Below are 17,578 nucleotides of genomic sequence, written 5' to 3' on the forward strand. Positions count from 1 at the left end.
AGGGAGGGAAAAATGAAACAAGATGAAACCAGAGAGGGAGAAAAACCATAAAGAAGACTCTTAATCTCAGGAAGCAAACTGAGGGTTGCTGGAGTGAAAGGGGGTGGGAGGAAATAGGGTGGCTGGGTGATGGACATTGGTGAGGGTATGTGCTGTGGTGAGTGCTGTGAGTTGTGTAAGACTGATGATTTGCAGACCTGTACCCCTGAAGCAAATAATACATTATATGTTAAAAAAAAAAAAAGCCTCCAGTGAAGTTTGTTGACGTTTCTAAAGTACCTAAGGTGTTAGATAATTCTGTGAAGAAAATGTAATTTTTCCTGAGTTATAGGTGTGGTGAGATTAAATAAGTAAATATGCTACTTCCAGTCGCCTTCTGGAAATGAAATGATTATTCTCGGTAGTTGAGTATTTCAGATGACTAAAATGTCTGTGTGTGTGTGGTGGTGGTGGTGGTGGGGTCTTAAAAATCTCTTTTAATCCTAAAACTTATTTTGGCAACTGAAGTTTACTCAAGTGTCTTTTTGAAGAGCAAATACCTGAATAAGTTTAGTACTGATGAAATTCAACTTCCAAAATCATTTATATAGTGTAATACTACTTTTCTCAGACATCAACAGAATATTATTTCATTCATGTAAGCAAACTTTCTAAAGTATTAAAGCTTACTTCTTTTAAGTACCAAAATATTAGAAATTAAGATAACTTTGAAGGTAGTCTTCCAATATAGTGAATATTTACCCACTTTAATTCTATAGTGTTAATTCTTTTGGGGTTTGAAAGGCCTGCATTTACCTTTTGCTTCTGCCATCGTGTCCCTAGGCAAGGGATACAGTGAGTCTCATTTTCTTCATCTGTAAAATAGAAATACATATCATGAATAAGATAATATGTAAAGCACACGAAATACTAGGTGTGAAGTAAATGTTCCTTTTTGTTTTATTTTAAAAATCTTATTATAAAATAAAATATGGATACAGAAAAGTACACACAACAAATGTATAGTTGAGTGAATTATGAGTCATGTGTGCTTTTTATCCAAAATATTGTAAGGTTTGTTTTCTTTAAAGCCCAGTAATTTGTTAAGGATATATGTTGGTACAGGGAAGATTAGCATGGTCCCTGTGCAAGGATGACCCTCAAATTTGTGAAGCAGTCCATATTTTTCCATTTGCAGCTATGTGGATGACGCTAGAGAGTATTATGCTAAGCAAAATAAGAGAAGACAAATACATACATATGATTTCACTCTTACGTGGAATTTAAGAAACAAAACAAATGAGCGAAAGGGGAAAAAAGAAAGGCAAACCAAGAAACAGACTCTTAGACTTTTGAGATTGGTGATTCTGGGTTCATAGTCTAATTTTGATTCATAATCTTTTATGCCTCGTATAATTTTCGTAATATCTTTTAGTTCATTTAGAAATTATACTTTCCAGTTTTGATCTGTTGTTTCCCTTTTTGGCTTGCTCTTGTAGAGATGTTTTTATTCCTTATTCTCTCTTTTTTTATTTTGAGTAACTTTGAATGGGATTTGACTTCTAAAAATTTTTTTCTCTTGTATGTGAATATAATTTTCCTGAGTTTTTAGAAGCAATTTCAATTCAGATAACTTTTATGGCTTTATAGAGCCCCCCTCCTCCGTTAAAGTTACGGCAGCTTGTTTTCTGAGGATTCCTTGCTCTGATTCTTCCCCCTATTTTAATTAATTAATTAAAAAAAGATTTTATTTATTTATTTGATAGAGAACTAGCCAGGGAGAGCGGGAACACAAACAGGGCGAGTAGGAGAGGGAGAAGCAGGCCTCTCATTGATCAGGGAGCCCCATGCTGGGCTCAATCCCAGGACCCTGGGATCATGACCTGAGCTGAAGGCAGATCCTTAGTGACTGAGCACCCAAGCGCCCCTCATCCAGCTATTTTAGTTTGACCCTTCTATTTCCTTCTTCCTTGCCCTTGTCCTGCTTAATTTTGATTCTGCTCCTAGCAGTTGGTCCTCATTTGTGAGCCTTGTTCTAGAAGGGAACCTGGTCCATTAGTTGAGTAGGTTCATGGGGATTAAACTCCTTCCATCCCTTTAAACCTTACCTTGGGTCTCCTGCTACCCATTGTACTATTCGGTATGCACACCTTCTCCCAGTGCAACTGCTATAGTCGAATGGGCCCCTGTGCTTTCTTTTCTTTTTTAAAAATAAAGATTTATTTATTTATTTATTTGAGAGAGTGTGCATGTGTAGGGGGAGGGGCAGAGTGAGAAAATCTTTGAGCAGACTCCCCACTTGAGTCTGTATCCCAAATTGGGACTTAATCTTAGGGCCCTGAGATCATGACCTGAGCTGAAAACAAAAGTCAAGCACTTAACTGACTGAGCCACCTGCCGCCCTGACCCCTGTGCTTTCTACTGAGTACCTGTTTGACTATCTTGGAATTCTTTTCTCAGAGTTATTCAGTGAAACTGGGTTGTTTTCCACCCAAATGCTGTTACACTGCAGTTTGTGATAATGGTAATTTATTCCAACCAGATTGATTTGGGGAGATAAATTGTCATTTAGTTTTTGGTTTTGCTGTCTAGTTGTTCAGTGATACATGGAAATTCAGGAATATCCCAAAATGATTCCATCTTAGGATAATCTATCAGATTCTTTTGCCTTATTTGTTAAATTAGGGTACTGATGTGGTTTGTTTTCTTAATATTGTTTATTAATGTCTTAAAAGTTACGTTTATGAACATCTTTTACTTTTTAAAAAAATTTAAAAAAATATTTACGATTTTATTTATTTATTTGACAGAGAGACCGCGGGAGAGGGAACACAAGCAGGGCGAGTGGGAGAGGGAGAAGCAAGCTCTTGGCTGAGCAGAGAGACAGATGCAAGGCTCATCTCAGGACCCTGGGCAGACACCTAGCGACTGAGCCACCCAGGCACCCCCATTATTTACTTTATTATGATGACTTGAGTCAGTTGAGAGGGGTGTGAACCTTTTAGGCTTTTGTGTTTCTTTTTCTTTTAAGGATTTTATTTTTAGGTAACCTCTACAACCTAAGACCAAGAGTTGTGTACCCTACAGATTGAGCCAGCCAGGTATCCCTGTGTTTACTTTTTAATTGTATACATAGATAATAGATTTTTCTGTTGTGTAGTATTGAATTTTGTTTATCTCTACTATTGAAGTGACTAACAGTTTCTTTTCTCATTAGGGTCCTTTTTCTAATCTGTTAAGGTTTGGAAGTCTATCAAACTTTATAACTCTGAAGTAGGAGTAAATGGAGCCTAGGTTTTGAGGGAAAGGAACTTTTGCTTACGTTACGGGTGACCTTTTTGCTTTTTCCCCCTGAGTCATTGAAGTTTCTGCCAGTTAAGCAGGTTGATGGCTGAGGTAGAAATAATGTGCCAAGGATTTCCTCAATGACCTCTGATGTCATATGATTGAACATTTTCAAAAACTGGTGAGAAAACAGTATGTTTTTCTTTAAAAATTCAATTAAGTAAAAATAAGTTGATTCAAAGAAATACAGACAACAGTCTTCACTATATAATAGTAGAATGACCATAAAAATGATTGTGCAAGCTGAAACCAGGAGAAGTAATTTCTTTCTTTCTTTTTAGAGAGAGAGAGAGAGAGAGCGCATGTGCATGTGCACACGTGCATTTGCACACATGCAGAAGAGTTGGGGGAGGGGCAGAGGGAGAATCTTCCAGCAGAACCCTTGCTGAGTGTGGAGCCTGATGCAGGCTTGATCTCATGACGGGCGCTGACACTAGGAGTCCGACGTGTAACTGACTGAGCCACCCAGGCACCCTGAAAATCTTAAACAGGCTCCCTGCCCAGCACAGAGCACGTTGCAGGATTCAGTCTCACCACCTTGACATCATGACATCGTGAGGTGAAATTAAGATTTGGATGCATAGAGGCACCTGGGTGACTCAGTCGGTTGAACATCTGCCTTTGGCTCCGATCTGGGATCAAGTTCCACATTGGGCTGCCTGCTCCACGGGGAGCCTGCTTCTCCCTCTCCCTCTGCCTGCTGCTCCCCCTGCTTTTGTGCACTCTCTCTCTCAAATAAATAAAATCTTAAAAAAGTCTCTGATGACTAACTGAGCCACCCGGGTGCTCATCATGCAAAGCAATTTTAATCAGTGGAAAGATTACGATGTTTGGGACCTTTCAAATATTTCATTAAAACATCAAATCTTCCTGTTAATTATACAAGTATAGAGAAATAAAATACTGTAACTGTTTAGTATAAGTTAAAACACAGTGAGAATTGTTATTTTTGTGAAATATGAATCAAGAGTAGTTTGAATCGTGCTTTCCTTTGCATCTTTTCTATGCCTTGTTGGCTTTTGACTTTTTATTCTTTACGATTGAAATGTCATGAAATATGTCCAAGAAGTTTTTTTTTTTTTTTTTTTTTAAGATTTTATTTATTTACTTTTGATAGAGAGAGAGCACAAGTGGGGTCAGGGGCAGAGGGAGAAGCAGGCTCCCAACTGTGGGAACTGATCCCAGACCCTGAGATTATGACCCGAGTCAAAGGCAGACACTTAACCAACTGAGTCACCCAGGCGCCCTTCCAAGAGTTTCTTTAATGTGAAGGATTTTCCTGGAGTTACTTTCTCTGGGACATTGTAATCCTTTTCATCACAGTTGCTTTGCCCATTGATAATTGGTAAATTAACGAAGTTCCTCTGGCTGCACATTTAGAGGCACTCAAACCACAGCAGTGTCAGCACTGCCATGGCCAGCAATTTCTTCTGTAACTGCATTCACAGTGGATTCATATTTCACTTCCAGTGTAAAAGTTTTCATTTCTTTGCTGTACTTTCATTTTTGTTGGTCTACCCCCACTTTGGATTATCCGTAGGTGTAAAATGTCATGTGGATTTATCACTGGGCAACAAGTACGTAATACAGCTGTTCTCTGGCTATTTATTTTCTAGTATCCAATTGCATTAAACTCTAAAAGAAAGGACACATTGATCATTGACCATCATATTTGTTATTTATGTGATGATTTTTGGATTGAAGAGCTGATAGCGAAATTTGTACTTAGTGTAATTACAGCTAATATATGGTAACTGAAATTTGAGCCTTGTTGCAGACTGATGTTAGTTAACTAACCTTGATATAAACTGTGATAACTGAAATTTATTCATGTCAGAATCATGCAAAGTGAGAACTCTGCCTACAATGTAAAAAAAACAAACAGGTTGTACTGATTTGGCAAAAACTTTGACAGTAATAAAGGAACTGAAATCTGAGAAATTTACATACTAACAAAGTAGTCCTTCAAAAACACTCTTCAAAAATTTTTAAGTAATCTCTATAGCCAACATGGGGCTCAAACTACAACTATGAGATCAAGAGTCATGTGCTTCATCGATCAAGCCAACCAGGCTCCCCAAAACCTTCCTTTCTTTTTTTGCTCTGCTCCCCACTTCTCCTCCTGCCTTCTTTTCCTCCACTAGACATGGAGCTCCCTGTAGGACTTGAACTCCCTATCCTGATATCAAGACCTGAGCTGAGATTAAGAGTTGGACACTTAACTGACTGAGCCATCCAGGCACCCCAACACTTTCTATTCTTTATAAAAAAAAAATAGATTAAGATTAAGGAATTTTAGATAAATTCTTTAAAGAGTAGTATGTGCGTTTGTGTGTAGACTAAGGACAAAGGTTTGAAAGGAAAAAGATTTAGCATTTCTTGTACTCTAATATATTTAATGGACTTCTTTCTGTGATCTGATTTTTCTACACTGTTCAGTATTCATATGGTTGTGATCAGAGTAGTTCTTTCTGGCCTGTGGTTCGGATCTTCTCACAAATCGTCCTCTATAAGATAGCTGTGATTGTTGCTTTTTTCATTACTGTAGCAGAAATGTTAGTGATGTTGTGAGGTCTGCATTTATTTTTTCTTATAAATAGAAAAGGAAGAGGCATGGATACAGATACATAATTTCAGATTTCAGATTTCATAATATATAATTTCAGATTTCCGATACGTAAGTATCTGAAAGACAGGTTTACTCTTTTTTATGTGCAAATTTTACAGCTGGAGGGGGGATCCCCAAAAATGTTTATTGTAAACATTTAAAACATACTGAAGAGTATGAGAAGGAAAAATTGTAGGTTGACCTGTAACTCATTGCTTAGACACAACTGCTGTTAATATTTTTGTGTATATCTGTTTATATGTTTTTTCTTCATACTTGTATATACATTGTTGATGAAATATTTTAAAATGGGATTAGATTATATGCTTCCTGCAAGTGTTTTTCCAGAGTACATACATGTTTTTAAAGTTTTGTCTTATGTAAAATGTACAAAAACAGAGTAGAAGCTAGCTGAAATGAAGACTGTATGTATCATCCAGCTTTGGTGATTTCAGTGCATAGGCAAACAGTCTTGTTTCATCCACATCTACCTACTCTTACAATAATTTGAAGCTAGTTCCAGGTAACTATTCCAGCACACATAGTTAAAAATTTTACATTTTGCCAAATTGCTTTCCAGAAAAGCCTTATCGATGTATAGGTGACAGAGATAAGATTTAAAAACCTTTTTAAAATTCTAATGTTATGGGTTGGATATATAGATATAGATATATACACACACACACACACATATATGTATGTGTGTGTGTGTATATATATCTGTATATATATAGCCTTTTCCTCTGGCAAAGCAAAAAAATCCCGATGAAGTGAATTTGAGCATGCTTATATTCTGGCAGCAAACTTCAGTTCCTCATCAGTATATCCCTCATAGGAATGCTGTGACTGTTATATAGGGTGACCATATATAATTCATGGTTCAAGTTAGGTTGCTTTTGAGATTCAAAGGAGGCCCTGTTAGTAATAATGCCAGTATATCAGGCATAAACTAGGACTATATTTTGGCATAGCTGGGTTGTATGCCTACCATGTTAGATAATATATCTAAGATGCTTTTATACATAAAGTGACTATATTACATAGTCAGTAAACGCTGGCTTTCATTAAAGTGTTTGTGTATGCCCACGAACGGATATGTATAAGTTAATAGTTTTTTGGTTCTGTATGTTTTTGGAGCTGACAGTGACCACTTTTTTTAAAAGGGACTCTAATTTTTATAACTAAGAGGACATTTTCTTTAATATTTGCAGCTGGAGAATGCTGGAGGAGACCTTAAGGATGGCTGCCACCACTATGAAGGAGCTGTTGTCATTCTGGATGCTGGTGCCCAGTATGGGAAAGTCATAGATCGAAGAGTGAGAGAACTGTTTGTGCAGTCAGAAATCTTTCCCTTGGAAACCCCAGCATTTGCCATAAAAGAGCAAGGATTCCGGTAGCCCTTTCACTTCTATTTACTATGAGATTGAGCTTAGATTGTGGAATTTTTTATTTATTTGCTTGAGCACTGAATTTTTTTTTTTTTTTTAAAGATCTATTTTGAGAGAGAGGGTGCGTTTGAGGTAGGAATGGGGAGCGGTGGTGGGGCAGAGAGGGAGAGAGAGTCTTAAGCCAGCTCCATGCTGAGTGTGGAGCCTGACCTGGGGCTTTTTCTCAGGACCATTAGATCACTACCTGAGCTGAAACCAAGAGTCAGACACTTAAATAACTGTACCATCAAGGTGCCCTGGGCACTGAATTTTTAAATGAAAATAAGACATGAGATGGTTTTACAAAAAATTTTCTTCTATAGTTCTGATTAAAACAAAATTAAAGGAAAATTTTTTTAGTTAAAAAGATTGCCTTAGTTTTAATTGCATAGTTTTAAGAACTTCTCATTTGAATATTTTATATTTTTTTGGATTTTTGGGTCAGACTTGTATTTGGCTATTATGGTCATTCATTCATCCCAGAACATTTGACCAAAGGAATATATACAGTGGCCAGAATACCTAAATGAGAAGAATTCTGTGTTCACTTTGTCTCTTTTGCCTCTTATCCCAAGAGACTAAGTTTCTTTTTTTCTTCTTGTAAAAGTTTGTATTTATTTATTTGACAGAGACACAGCAAGAGAAGGAACACAAGCAGGGGGAGTGGTAGAGGGAGAAGCAGGCTCCCCACTGAGCAGGATGCCCAATGATGCAGGGCTCAGTCTCAGGACCCTGGGCTCATGACCTGAACCGAAGGCAGAGGCTTAAGGACCGAGCCACCCAGGCATCCCCCAGGAGACTAAGTTTCTAAAATTATGAAGGTTTCTCAAGTCTAATATAAGTTCTAATTCAATAACTTACATACTCAGAACTAGTCAAAATGATAGCCACCTTATATTAGTTTCTTCCTTTAACAATTTCTGGTTAATGCTATGCATTTTCTCATGGAATTGATGCTCTTTGTTTATTAGAGTGTTATCAAAAGCAAACAACTGCAGTTTGTAACTTTAATTGGGTCTTAAACATTAATGCTCTATTTCTTCCCAAATATAGTATATTTAATTTTTCTCAAAAACATAATTTTTTTCCATTAGAGAAATGGTTAACATTTAAAGGCTTCATAGACCTGTTTATCCTGTGATTCTTGTTTCTAAAATAGAGTGAATTGGAAAGCAGAAAAGACAGGTTGAAATTTAACTGTGTCGTAGACTTAAGATACAGTTAAAAACAGTCCTCTCTTTTAAACTGTAGATTCTTTAAAGTAAGAAGGGACCCTTGAGCTTCTCTAATGCGACTGTCTCATGTTTGCCAGTGAGAACCAGTTTTAGGGAATCAAACTGAGAATTCTGAATGGCCTTGTCATACCTAAGCTCTTTCATTCCTTTCACTCAAAAAAAAAAAAAAAAAAAAAAAAAAAGTCTTCAGCAGACTAAGCCAGGCTAAATGTTTACGACTAAGGAAGCCAAAGGGCGCCTGGGTGGTTCAGATGGTTAAGCCTCTGCTTTCGGCTCAGGTCATGATCCCAGGGTCCTGGGATCGAGTCTTGCTCAGCAGGGAACCTGCTTCTCCCTCTCCCTCTCCTGCTTGTGCTCTCTCTCTCTGTCAAATAAATAAAATCTTTAAAAAAAAAAAAAAAGAATAAAGTAGTCAAATACTTGGCAATAGAATGCTAATTGTTTTTCCTACCACCTGATTATAAACAATTCCTAGGTCCTGCTTGTGTCTTTCTGTGTTCTGCTTGGGTTCTTTCTGTGTAGGAGTGTAGGAACTATAGCCCTGTGGCTTTGCTTACTATAATTCTGCCTGCTAAGATACCTAGTTGATCATCCTTTTCCTAGAATATTAGTATTAGGAGAGACCTCTTAACCTACTTGTTTTTAGAAGTTTGACCTGCTTAAAATTCCTACCTGGAATGCCTTGTGGCTTTATTGGCTTTGTAATTGCAAGTTAGTTTCAAAATAATTGCAGGGTAGAACTAGAAGACTCAGAAAGAGTGATTAGCTCTCCTTGAGAGTTACTGAGATAAGAATTTTCATAATTGGCTTAAGTACTGCTTGAGTTTCATCCTTCACTAAGTCCATTCCCTTTTCTTTTTAATAGTCTTAAGAATCTTGCAGTCCTGGGGCTCCTGGGTGGCTCAGTGGGTTAAGCCGCTGCCTTCGGCTCAGGTCATGATCTCAGGGTCCTGGGATCGAATCCCGCATCAGGCTCTCTGCTCAGCGGGGAGCCTGCTTCCCCCTCTCTCTCTCTGCCTGCCTCTCTGTCTACTTGTGATCTCTCTCTGTCAAATAAATAAAGTCTTAAAAAAAAAAAAAAGAATCTTGCAGTCTTGAGTTGTTTAGCAGATTAATGAGGGATGCTGGGCAGTCCCATGGTGGTTATCTTTTATAAAACTAAGTATAATATACTGAAATTCAGAGGTCTTGTTTATTAGGTATGTTTTAGGGAATTTAGGTTATGCATTTTTAAAGACCTGAGTTGCATATCTACCCTTAAGGCTAACTACACCCTTTTAGGATTGTTATCTTAAAGATGTTACATTTATCATCTGAGTTGGTTGTCTTTAGTTTCTTTTGCAGGAGATAGACTAACATGATGAATAGCATAATTCAAGTTAGCAATACAAAGTTCAAAGAGTGGGGCCTTTGAGCTCACTTGAATTGTTAATATTTTTTTTAAAATGTCAAATCTTGCTGAATAATTTTTATGAATTTGACTAGTACATCATTCTTCTGGATGTATTATAAGCTTGTAGTTTGTGCATGTGTGTGTGCTTTTTTAAAGGTTTTATTTATTTATTTGACAGAGAAAGAGAGACAGTAAGAGAGAGGAGTGGGGAGTGGGAGAGGAAGAAGCAGGCTTTCCGCAGAACAGCGAGCCCGATGCTGGGTTTGATTCCAGCACCCCGGGATCGTGACTAGAGCCGAAGGCAACCACTTAACAACTGAGCCACCTAGGCGCCCCTAGTTTGTGCGTTTTTATATGGCAAGCAGCTGCTAATTATAAAGTGAATTGCCTAAATTTGTAAGATTTTGGTTAGATATTAAAATGCGTTGTCCTTTAGGAATGTAGATAAATCAGGATTCCTGCAAAACTCAAATCTCAAATGAGTTCGAAGATACTTTAGATTAAGTGATGAGCATAGGTATGCCTCTATTGTATAAGAGGGCATGTGTGGCAGACTGGGGAGCAGTAGTCTGAAGGTTCAGGTCTCTCATTGATTCCAGTTGTTTGTAGCCATGAGTGAAGGTCAAGTGCTGCTAGATATTTTCCCCATCTTCCTAAAGAAAACCCAGAAATCTGGATTTTTATGTAAAATTCGTAATATTAAAATGTTCTCAATCCTTTGAGTGTATGCTGAGGACCAGATTAGATCTGTCAGTGGCCACGTGAAGAGCATAGGCCTCAGTTTGGAGACTTTTCCGTAATAACAGTTCGACTCCCAAGTTAACCCATAGAATGCTCTATAAATTATAATCTTAGTGAAGTTAGAATACCGATCTGGGTTCTGAGAGAATGCCATATGGGCAAAATTCATATATTAACTTCTTTTCCTGGGTCTCAGGTACACCTGTTGGAAGTGCTGGATAGGTTTTCAAAGACAAAGTTAGGTTATTTATATTCTGTGTCATCCAGGGCCTTTCTTAGACCTGCTCTACTCCTTGCTTCCCGGAAGATCTATGTTTTCTCTGTCTCCGTTTAGAATTTTCATTTCTCCTTTGTTAATGCAGAGGACAAAACAAATTCATGCTAAACCTTTACAGCTAGAAACATTAGTGTTTATGTATTTGAAGTTTGTACTTATTAACAAGCAAATGTTGAATTGATGGACTTTCACATATTGCAGTGAAGCAGAGTACAGGTGATTGAGTTGTGTAGGAGGCTGGATCTGCTACAGGATACTGAAAACATAACAGAATCTTTGCATCTGTACTGAGTCTCCCTCAGTGCTTCAAGGGAGAGAGGGCATGGACTTAGGGATAAAAGTGAGCAGTTAGCGGATTCTTCACTGACTCTCTTCCTTAAATCCACAGTGCAATTATCATCTCTGGAGGACCTAATTCTGTGTATGCAGAAGATGCTCCCTGGTTTGACCCAGCGATATTCACTATTGGCAAGCCTGTACTTGGGATTTGCTATGGCATGCAGGTACATCTGTGAATTCGCCTTAAGAGTTGACCTGATTATTCTGTTTGTGATTCTTATTGTATTAATATTTTCTGTCTTTAGAGTACTTCGGATAATGGATGAGCTAATTTGTGCATGTTGCAATTGTTTACAAATTGTTATAGCAGTATGGCAGAACTGACCTGGGTGGTAATCTGTTTTTAGAGAATTTAACTATATTCTGCATACAACATAACACTGTCCTTTAAAAAAAACTTAGACATTCAAATTTACATGTTACAGAAATAGTGCACAGAGCTCCTCTATATTTTTACTCAACTCTCTTACTGTTGACATTTTAAAAAAGATTTATTTATTTACTTTAGAGAGAGCATGCCTGCATGTGTGCATGAGCCAGGGGAGGGGCAGAGGGGAGAGTGAGAGAATTTCAAGCTGACTCCGTGCTGAGTGCAGAGTCCCAAAGGTTGGGGGGCGGGGGGTTTGATTCCATGACCCCACACCCTGAGATCATCACCTGAGGCAAAATCAAGAGTTGGATGCTTAACCGACTGAGCCACCCAGGTGCCCTCCTTGCTGTTGACATTTTTAACTATTTGAAGATAAGTTGCACACATGATGTCCTGTCACTTGTTGTATTTCCCAAGAACTAGGACTCTCTCCCATGTAACCACAGTCCAGATATCAAAATCAGGAAGTTAACATTGATTCAGTTTTGCCTCTAATCCACAGGCAGCATTCACATTTCACTGTTTGTCTCCTTAATGTCCCTTGTAGATACTGTGTCCAGTCTAGGATCATGTGTTATATTTAGTTGTCATGTCTCTTTATTAGACTTCTTTATTTTTATTTTATTTTATTCCTCAGTCGTTTCTTCTTTCATGATCTTGACATTAAAAAAAAAAAACATTCTAGTTAACAGATTATCCTTCGGTTTTGATTTATTTGATGTTTCCTCCTTGTTAGGTTCAGGTAATGGATTTTTGGCAGGGGTAGCTCAGAAGCGAGGCTGTGCTCTTCTCAGAGCAGCTCATTAGGAGGCACGTGATGTCAGTGTGTGCCATGACAGGTGATGTTAGTTTTGATTAGTTGGTTACGGTGGTGTCTGCCAGGTGTCTCCACTGTATCATTAATGAGTATGAATACCTTAGAATTGTATCAAAAACAAGAATAAATAGGGACTGAGGTCTAGGTATAAAACTATTCTTCTCTAAGTGAAGTGTTTAGAAATCTGTTTTGGCTGCTTTGTTACCTTTTTAGAGGAGTATAGGTTTATTTGACAAGTAGAATGTGATTACTGAGTAAGATGATAGAAAGATAATACTGAGCCAGTAATATGCTAAGTTCTTGCTTAGAATGATTTGTTTAGTAAGATCTGTTTCCTAAGGAGGTGGTAATAGAAATAAGTACATTTAAGAAAAGTTATCCCTAGTGATTGTTAAAAGTTATCTCAACTAGAAAATCATTTTGCTTACAATATATCTTACTTAACCATATCGTCTGAAAATTGAGCTAGCTGGGATAGTATTCCCTGAGTAATATAATTATTGATTGACATGTTATAGTATTTTGCCTTTTCTAGTGTCAGAAGCAAGGTAGTTTTATTTTTTTAAACTCAGAATTCTCTGCTGTGACAAGAATAGCCAAATAAATGTAGTGACTGGATTCGTTTGTTTGTGAATGATCTTGATCTCTTTCCTTTTGCCTACCTTTTTGCTTTAGCCTGTACTAAATCAGAAGGGAAGACAGGGTCAGAATACAAGTGGGATATCTAATTGTAAGATCCTAACTGACCAAATGGAATTGGTGTTAATTAAAATATCACCTTTTTAATTTCATCATGATACTCTGGTCCTCCCTAATTGATTATAGAGAATTGTTCATTAACTTTTGATTTCAGATATATGTGGCTTAAGATGATGTGTTCTTTTTCCCAATGACTAAGTTGTTTCAAGTCCTCGGATTGAAGATAATCTGAAATTTTAGTAAGCGAGCAAAACGGAGTCTTTTTTTTTTTTTTTAAACAATATGGTTGAAATTGCTGAGCTTTAATATGAATATTGTACAGAAGGAGGCTGTTTAAAAGGTAGAAAGTGAGCAGACTGGTATATTTTCTTTTATCTGGCTCTGGAGCATTCAGCAAAGAAAAAAAATAAAGATCAATGTTTGCTTAGGAATGAATATTTTTATTGTTCTAATACATGATACAAAAGCAGAATATTAGGAATCACCCCTCTGTGAAACAGCTTTACCAGATTTCATTTCTTGCTAATTGTTCATTATAGTTTTCCACTTTGATTTAGAGGAAAATACTGATCATATGTGATGTATGAAGTACAAAAGCTACAACAATGGCTATTTTCTTCTCTAGGCAACAAGCATTTTCTAGTAAAAGACTCTTTTTCTCCTGGTAAAGTTCTCTGAAAAGTGAAGTGGTGGGATTATGAATTTGACTTGGATAATAACTTATTTTTGGATATTCTTATATAGTATTCTAAAGAATACATTTTCTTAGAAGAGCCTACATCTTGATTGAGTTGAACATTGGAAACTGGTTGGCTTTTTTTTTTTTTTCCTTAAATATACCTTTGCCCTAGGATGTAAAGTTTTTACATAATTTATTGATCTCCCATGCCAGAGTAGTCAGTATTAATCATGTAGCACAACTTAAGTTAAATGATGTTTGGTGTACTGAAAGGTATTATAAACATTCTGTAAGGAAGAGTCTCACATATCTTTTTTTATGACCCCTTATAGTGAAATATGTCTGGAAAATGATGCTTAATTTAAGTGCTAGTGACTGACTGTTTCTCCCTTTTTCCAGTCCCCTATGTAATTGTAAGGCCTCCCTCTTCTGTCATTCAGTAGAGATCTTATGGTAGCCCTAGGTAGGCCTACTCATGTTAAATACGTAAAACTGTTTGCCTTCTGTCCTGTGAATTTACATATGTTAGGACAATAAAATAGGCTGATCTTGGTCCTTTAGATAATAATTGTCTTTCCATGAAATATTGGTGTAGAGGATACCCTCTAGCTAATATGCTGTTTTTAAAGGCCATTTCTTAGTGACTGTTAGTTGGGTAAGTTTAGCACCAAAGGTTTCATTCTAGTGTTTGCTTTTACTTCCAGTAGCATCCTGAAATTTTAGTATATTTCAATTTCTTATGTACCATCTTTCCCATTCACTGGTGAGAGCCTTTTTAATAGCTTTCTGGTAATTCTTTTCTTTAGAAGAAAAAAGTCTGTCTTGCCCATTGCTCCTTTTATCTCTATATCCCCTCACGCAGAGTGAGAAATAGAGTATTAGTAGAACTTTTGAAACTCTTTATATTTTTCTCCATTCATGTTGTTCTCTTTTCTTACCAGAGGCAGCACTTTCCCTGAATTTTGTTATTCATTCCCTTTTTTTCCCTTTACAGCTTTATACATAAGTTTATATCTCTAAGTAACGTATTTAGTTTTGCCCATTGACCTTTTTATAAATGAAATCCTGCATGTATTATTACGAGCTTTGGGATTTGTTTTTTTTTTTTTTTTTAAGAATTTATTTATTTATTTGACACAAAGAGAGGAAAAAGCAGGGAGAGTGGAAGAGGGAGAAGCAGGCTCCCCGCTGAGCAGGGACCCTGATGTGGGTCTCGATCCCATGGCCCCAAGATCATGACCTGAGCGAAAAGTAATTGCTTAACCAACTGAGCCACCCAGGCACCCCATGAGCTTTGGTTTTAAGATTCACTCATGTTAATACATTTAATTTTAAGTTACTCATTTTCACTATTGAATTTATTGTTCAAATAGCACAGATTAATTATATATTTCACTGTTAGTATTGCTGATCTTTTTCATTTTTTGCTATCACAGACAATATTGCCATGAATATTTTTGTATTTGTCTTCTGGTGTTATACATACTCAAACTTTTCTCCAGGGTAACCTTGAGTTAAAATGCTGAATCTTGGCTTCACTAGGTTATATTTTCCTCTAATTTACATTGCCACAACTGTCTATAAAAATTCCTTGTGCTCCGTATCCCTGTCAAATCTTAACATTGTCAGATTTCTTTTTGTGTTTGCCTCTCTGAAGAGGTGTTAAATGGGATCACATTGTACTCTTAATGTTCGTTTTCCTGCTTATTGTAGAATTTGTATGTTTATTTGCCAGTAATACTGCTTTACTGTAAAGGCATGTTTAAGAGTTTTGCTCATTTTTCTGTTACACGGTCTTACTGTGTTTGTATATGCTAGATGCCAGTCGTTAGCCAATTATATATAGCAGATACCTTTTAGATTGTGACTTGTCTCTTCATTGTTGTAATTTTTTTTTTTTTTTTTGCTTTCTACGAAAGCATAAGTGTTTATCATAAGTGTTTGGTTTCTTTTCACACTGTCTTACAAGATTTTTGTCAAATTACTTTTATTTAAAAGGGAATTTCTTTCCATTCTTCATTCCGAAATCTAAACCTTATTGTAAAACTGACAAGACAGAGGAGCTGATCTGATTGGGATGGTGGATCTGGAGTACTACATGCGTTTTCTTTTGAGGCATTTAGGACATTGGGTTTATGAGGAATCCATACTGAGAACCATTTCCTTAGGTTAAAGTAGAATATTAAAACAAAAATTTGAGAAGGCAAATTGTTTCATTATATATAAAGTTATCCCTTCCTCCCACAAACACAAGCTTAGCTGGTTGTTCAGCTCTTTGCATTTCAACCATAAGTAGTAGTTAAGAACCGGAAATACACAGGAAAGCCTTCTTTTTTGGGGGTTGTTATTTATATATTTATTTATTTACTTATTTATTTTAAATTAACATGTAATGTATTACTTGTTTCAAGGGTATAGGTCTGCGATTCATCAGTCTTCTACACTTCACAGCCCTCACCATAGCACATACCCTCCCCAGTGTCCATCACCCAGCCACCCTATGCCTCCCACCCCCTTCTCCAGCAACCTCAGTTTGTTTCCTGAGACTAAGAGTCTCTTATGGTTCTGAACAGGTGAAATAGCTTTAAATTTTATTGCAAGCCCTTGGCTTTGTAAAAGCATTTAGTTTAGATTTTGTGGACTTTTAAATTGTATTGAGTTCCAACAGTTTTACTTATCTTGATCATTCAGCTGTCTTCTAATTAAGAACCGCAAATTAAGGGAGGTAGAGTTACATAGGGTTCACTGAGTATATAGGAGAAAGCACTTAATTTTTTTTTTTTTTTTAATTTTGTTTATTTGTTTGACGGAGATCACAAGTAGAAAGAGAGGAGGAAGCAGGCTCCCCGTGGAGCAGAGAGCCCAATGTGGGGCTCGATTCCAGCACTCTGGGATCATGACCTGAGCCGAAGGCAGAGGCTCTAACCCACTGAGCCACCCAGGCGCCCCACTTAATTTTTCATTTAGTAACTTTTAGTAACTACTTTGGGCCACATACTTTGTTAGGCCTCTGGGACTGTGAAGAGACCTGAAGACAAGGGGGAGAGAACATGGTCTGTTTTGGCAATTACACTAGCTTGAATGGCTGGAGTACAGAATAGGGGGGAAGAAGAGAAGTGACTAGAGGCAGGGGGACTGGTTAGTCTGTAGCAGTGTTCCTAAAATGTGCTTCAGAAAGTATTTGATAACCTGAGTTTGGGTTTTTTGTTTGGGAAGTACTGGGCTAAATGGGTTAACAGGTTTTTTCCCTGCTGAACTTAACCCAACCTTTATTGCAGTAAGCTTTATTGTCAATGTCTTTTTTTTTTTTTTAAGATTTTATTTATTTGACAGAGAGGTCACAAGTAGGCAGAGAGGCAGAGAGAGAGGGGGAAGCAGGATCCCCATGGAGCAGAGAGCCTGATGTGGGGCTTGATCCCAGGACCCTGGGATCAGGACCTGAGCCGAAGGCAGAGGCTTTAACCCACTGAGCCACCAGGCGCCCCTTTATTGTCAGTATCTTAAGAGGAGAATGTAGAGGGCAGCATTTGCTGATGATTTGAAGGATATTCCACTGTGCATTATAAGAATGAACACTTATTTAGCCCTGTGCCTGCCTGTTTGTTGGAAGCTTGGTCAACCTGTATCCTGCACGGTTATGGCAGGTATCTTATGATGTGGAACAGATAT

At 37.3% G+C, this 17,578-nt stretch overlaps 1 protein-coding gene and 1 non-coding gene across 3 annotated transcripts in view; both read left to right on the forward strand.

The window, feature by feature from the left end:
• GMPS (guanine monophosphate synthase) overlaps positions 1–17,578 on the forward strand; it is a 69,595-nt gene that overhangs the window by 15,160 nt on the left and 36,857 nt on the right. For both annotated transcript variants that reach the window (XM_032852569.1, XM_032852570.1), the window contains exons 2-3: positions 7,144–7,325; positions 11,394–11,508. In XM_032852569.1, the coding sequence (XP_032708460.1) occupies positions 7,144–7,325; positions 11,394–11,508 (297 nt within the window). The remainder of the gene's footprint in view (positions 1–7,143; positions 7,326–11,393; positions 11,509–17,578) is intronic.
• Positions 1,063–1,167, forward strand: LOC116864841. Its single transcript, XR_004382098.1, has one exon. It is a non-coding gene; the product is annotated as a U6 spliceosomal RNA (small nuclear RNA).

The sequence above is a fragment of the Lontra canadensis genome, unplaced genomic scaffold (assembly GCF_010015895.1).
Source record: "Lontra canadensis isolate GAN:19392208 unplaced genomic scaffold, GSC_riverotter_1.0 scaffold6, whole genome shotgun sequence".
Classification (NCBI taxonomy): Eukaryota; Metazoa; Chordata; class Mammalia; order Carnivora; family Mustelidae; genus Lontra; species Lontra canadensis.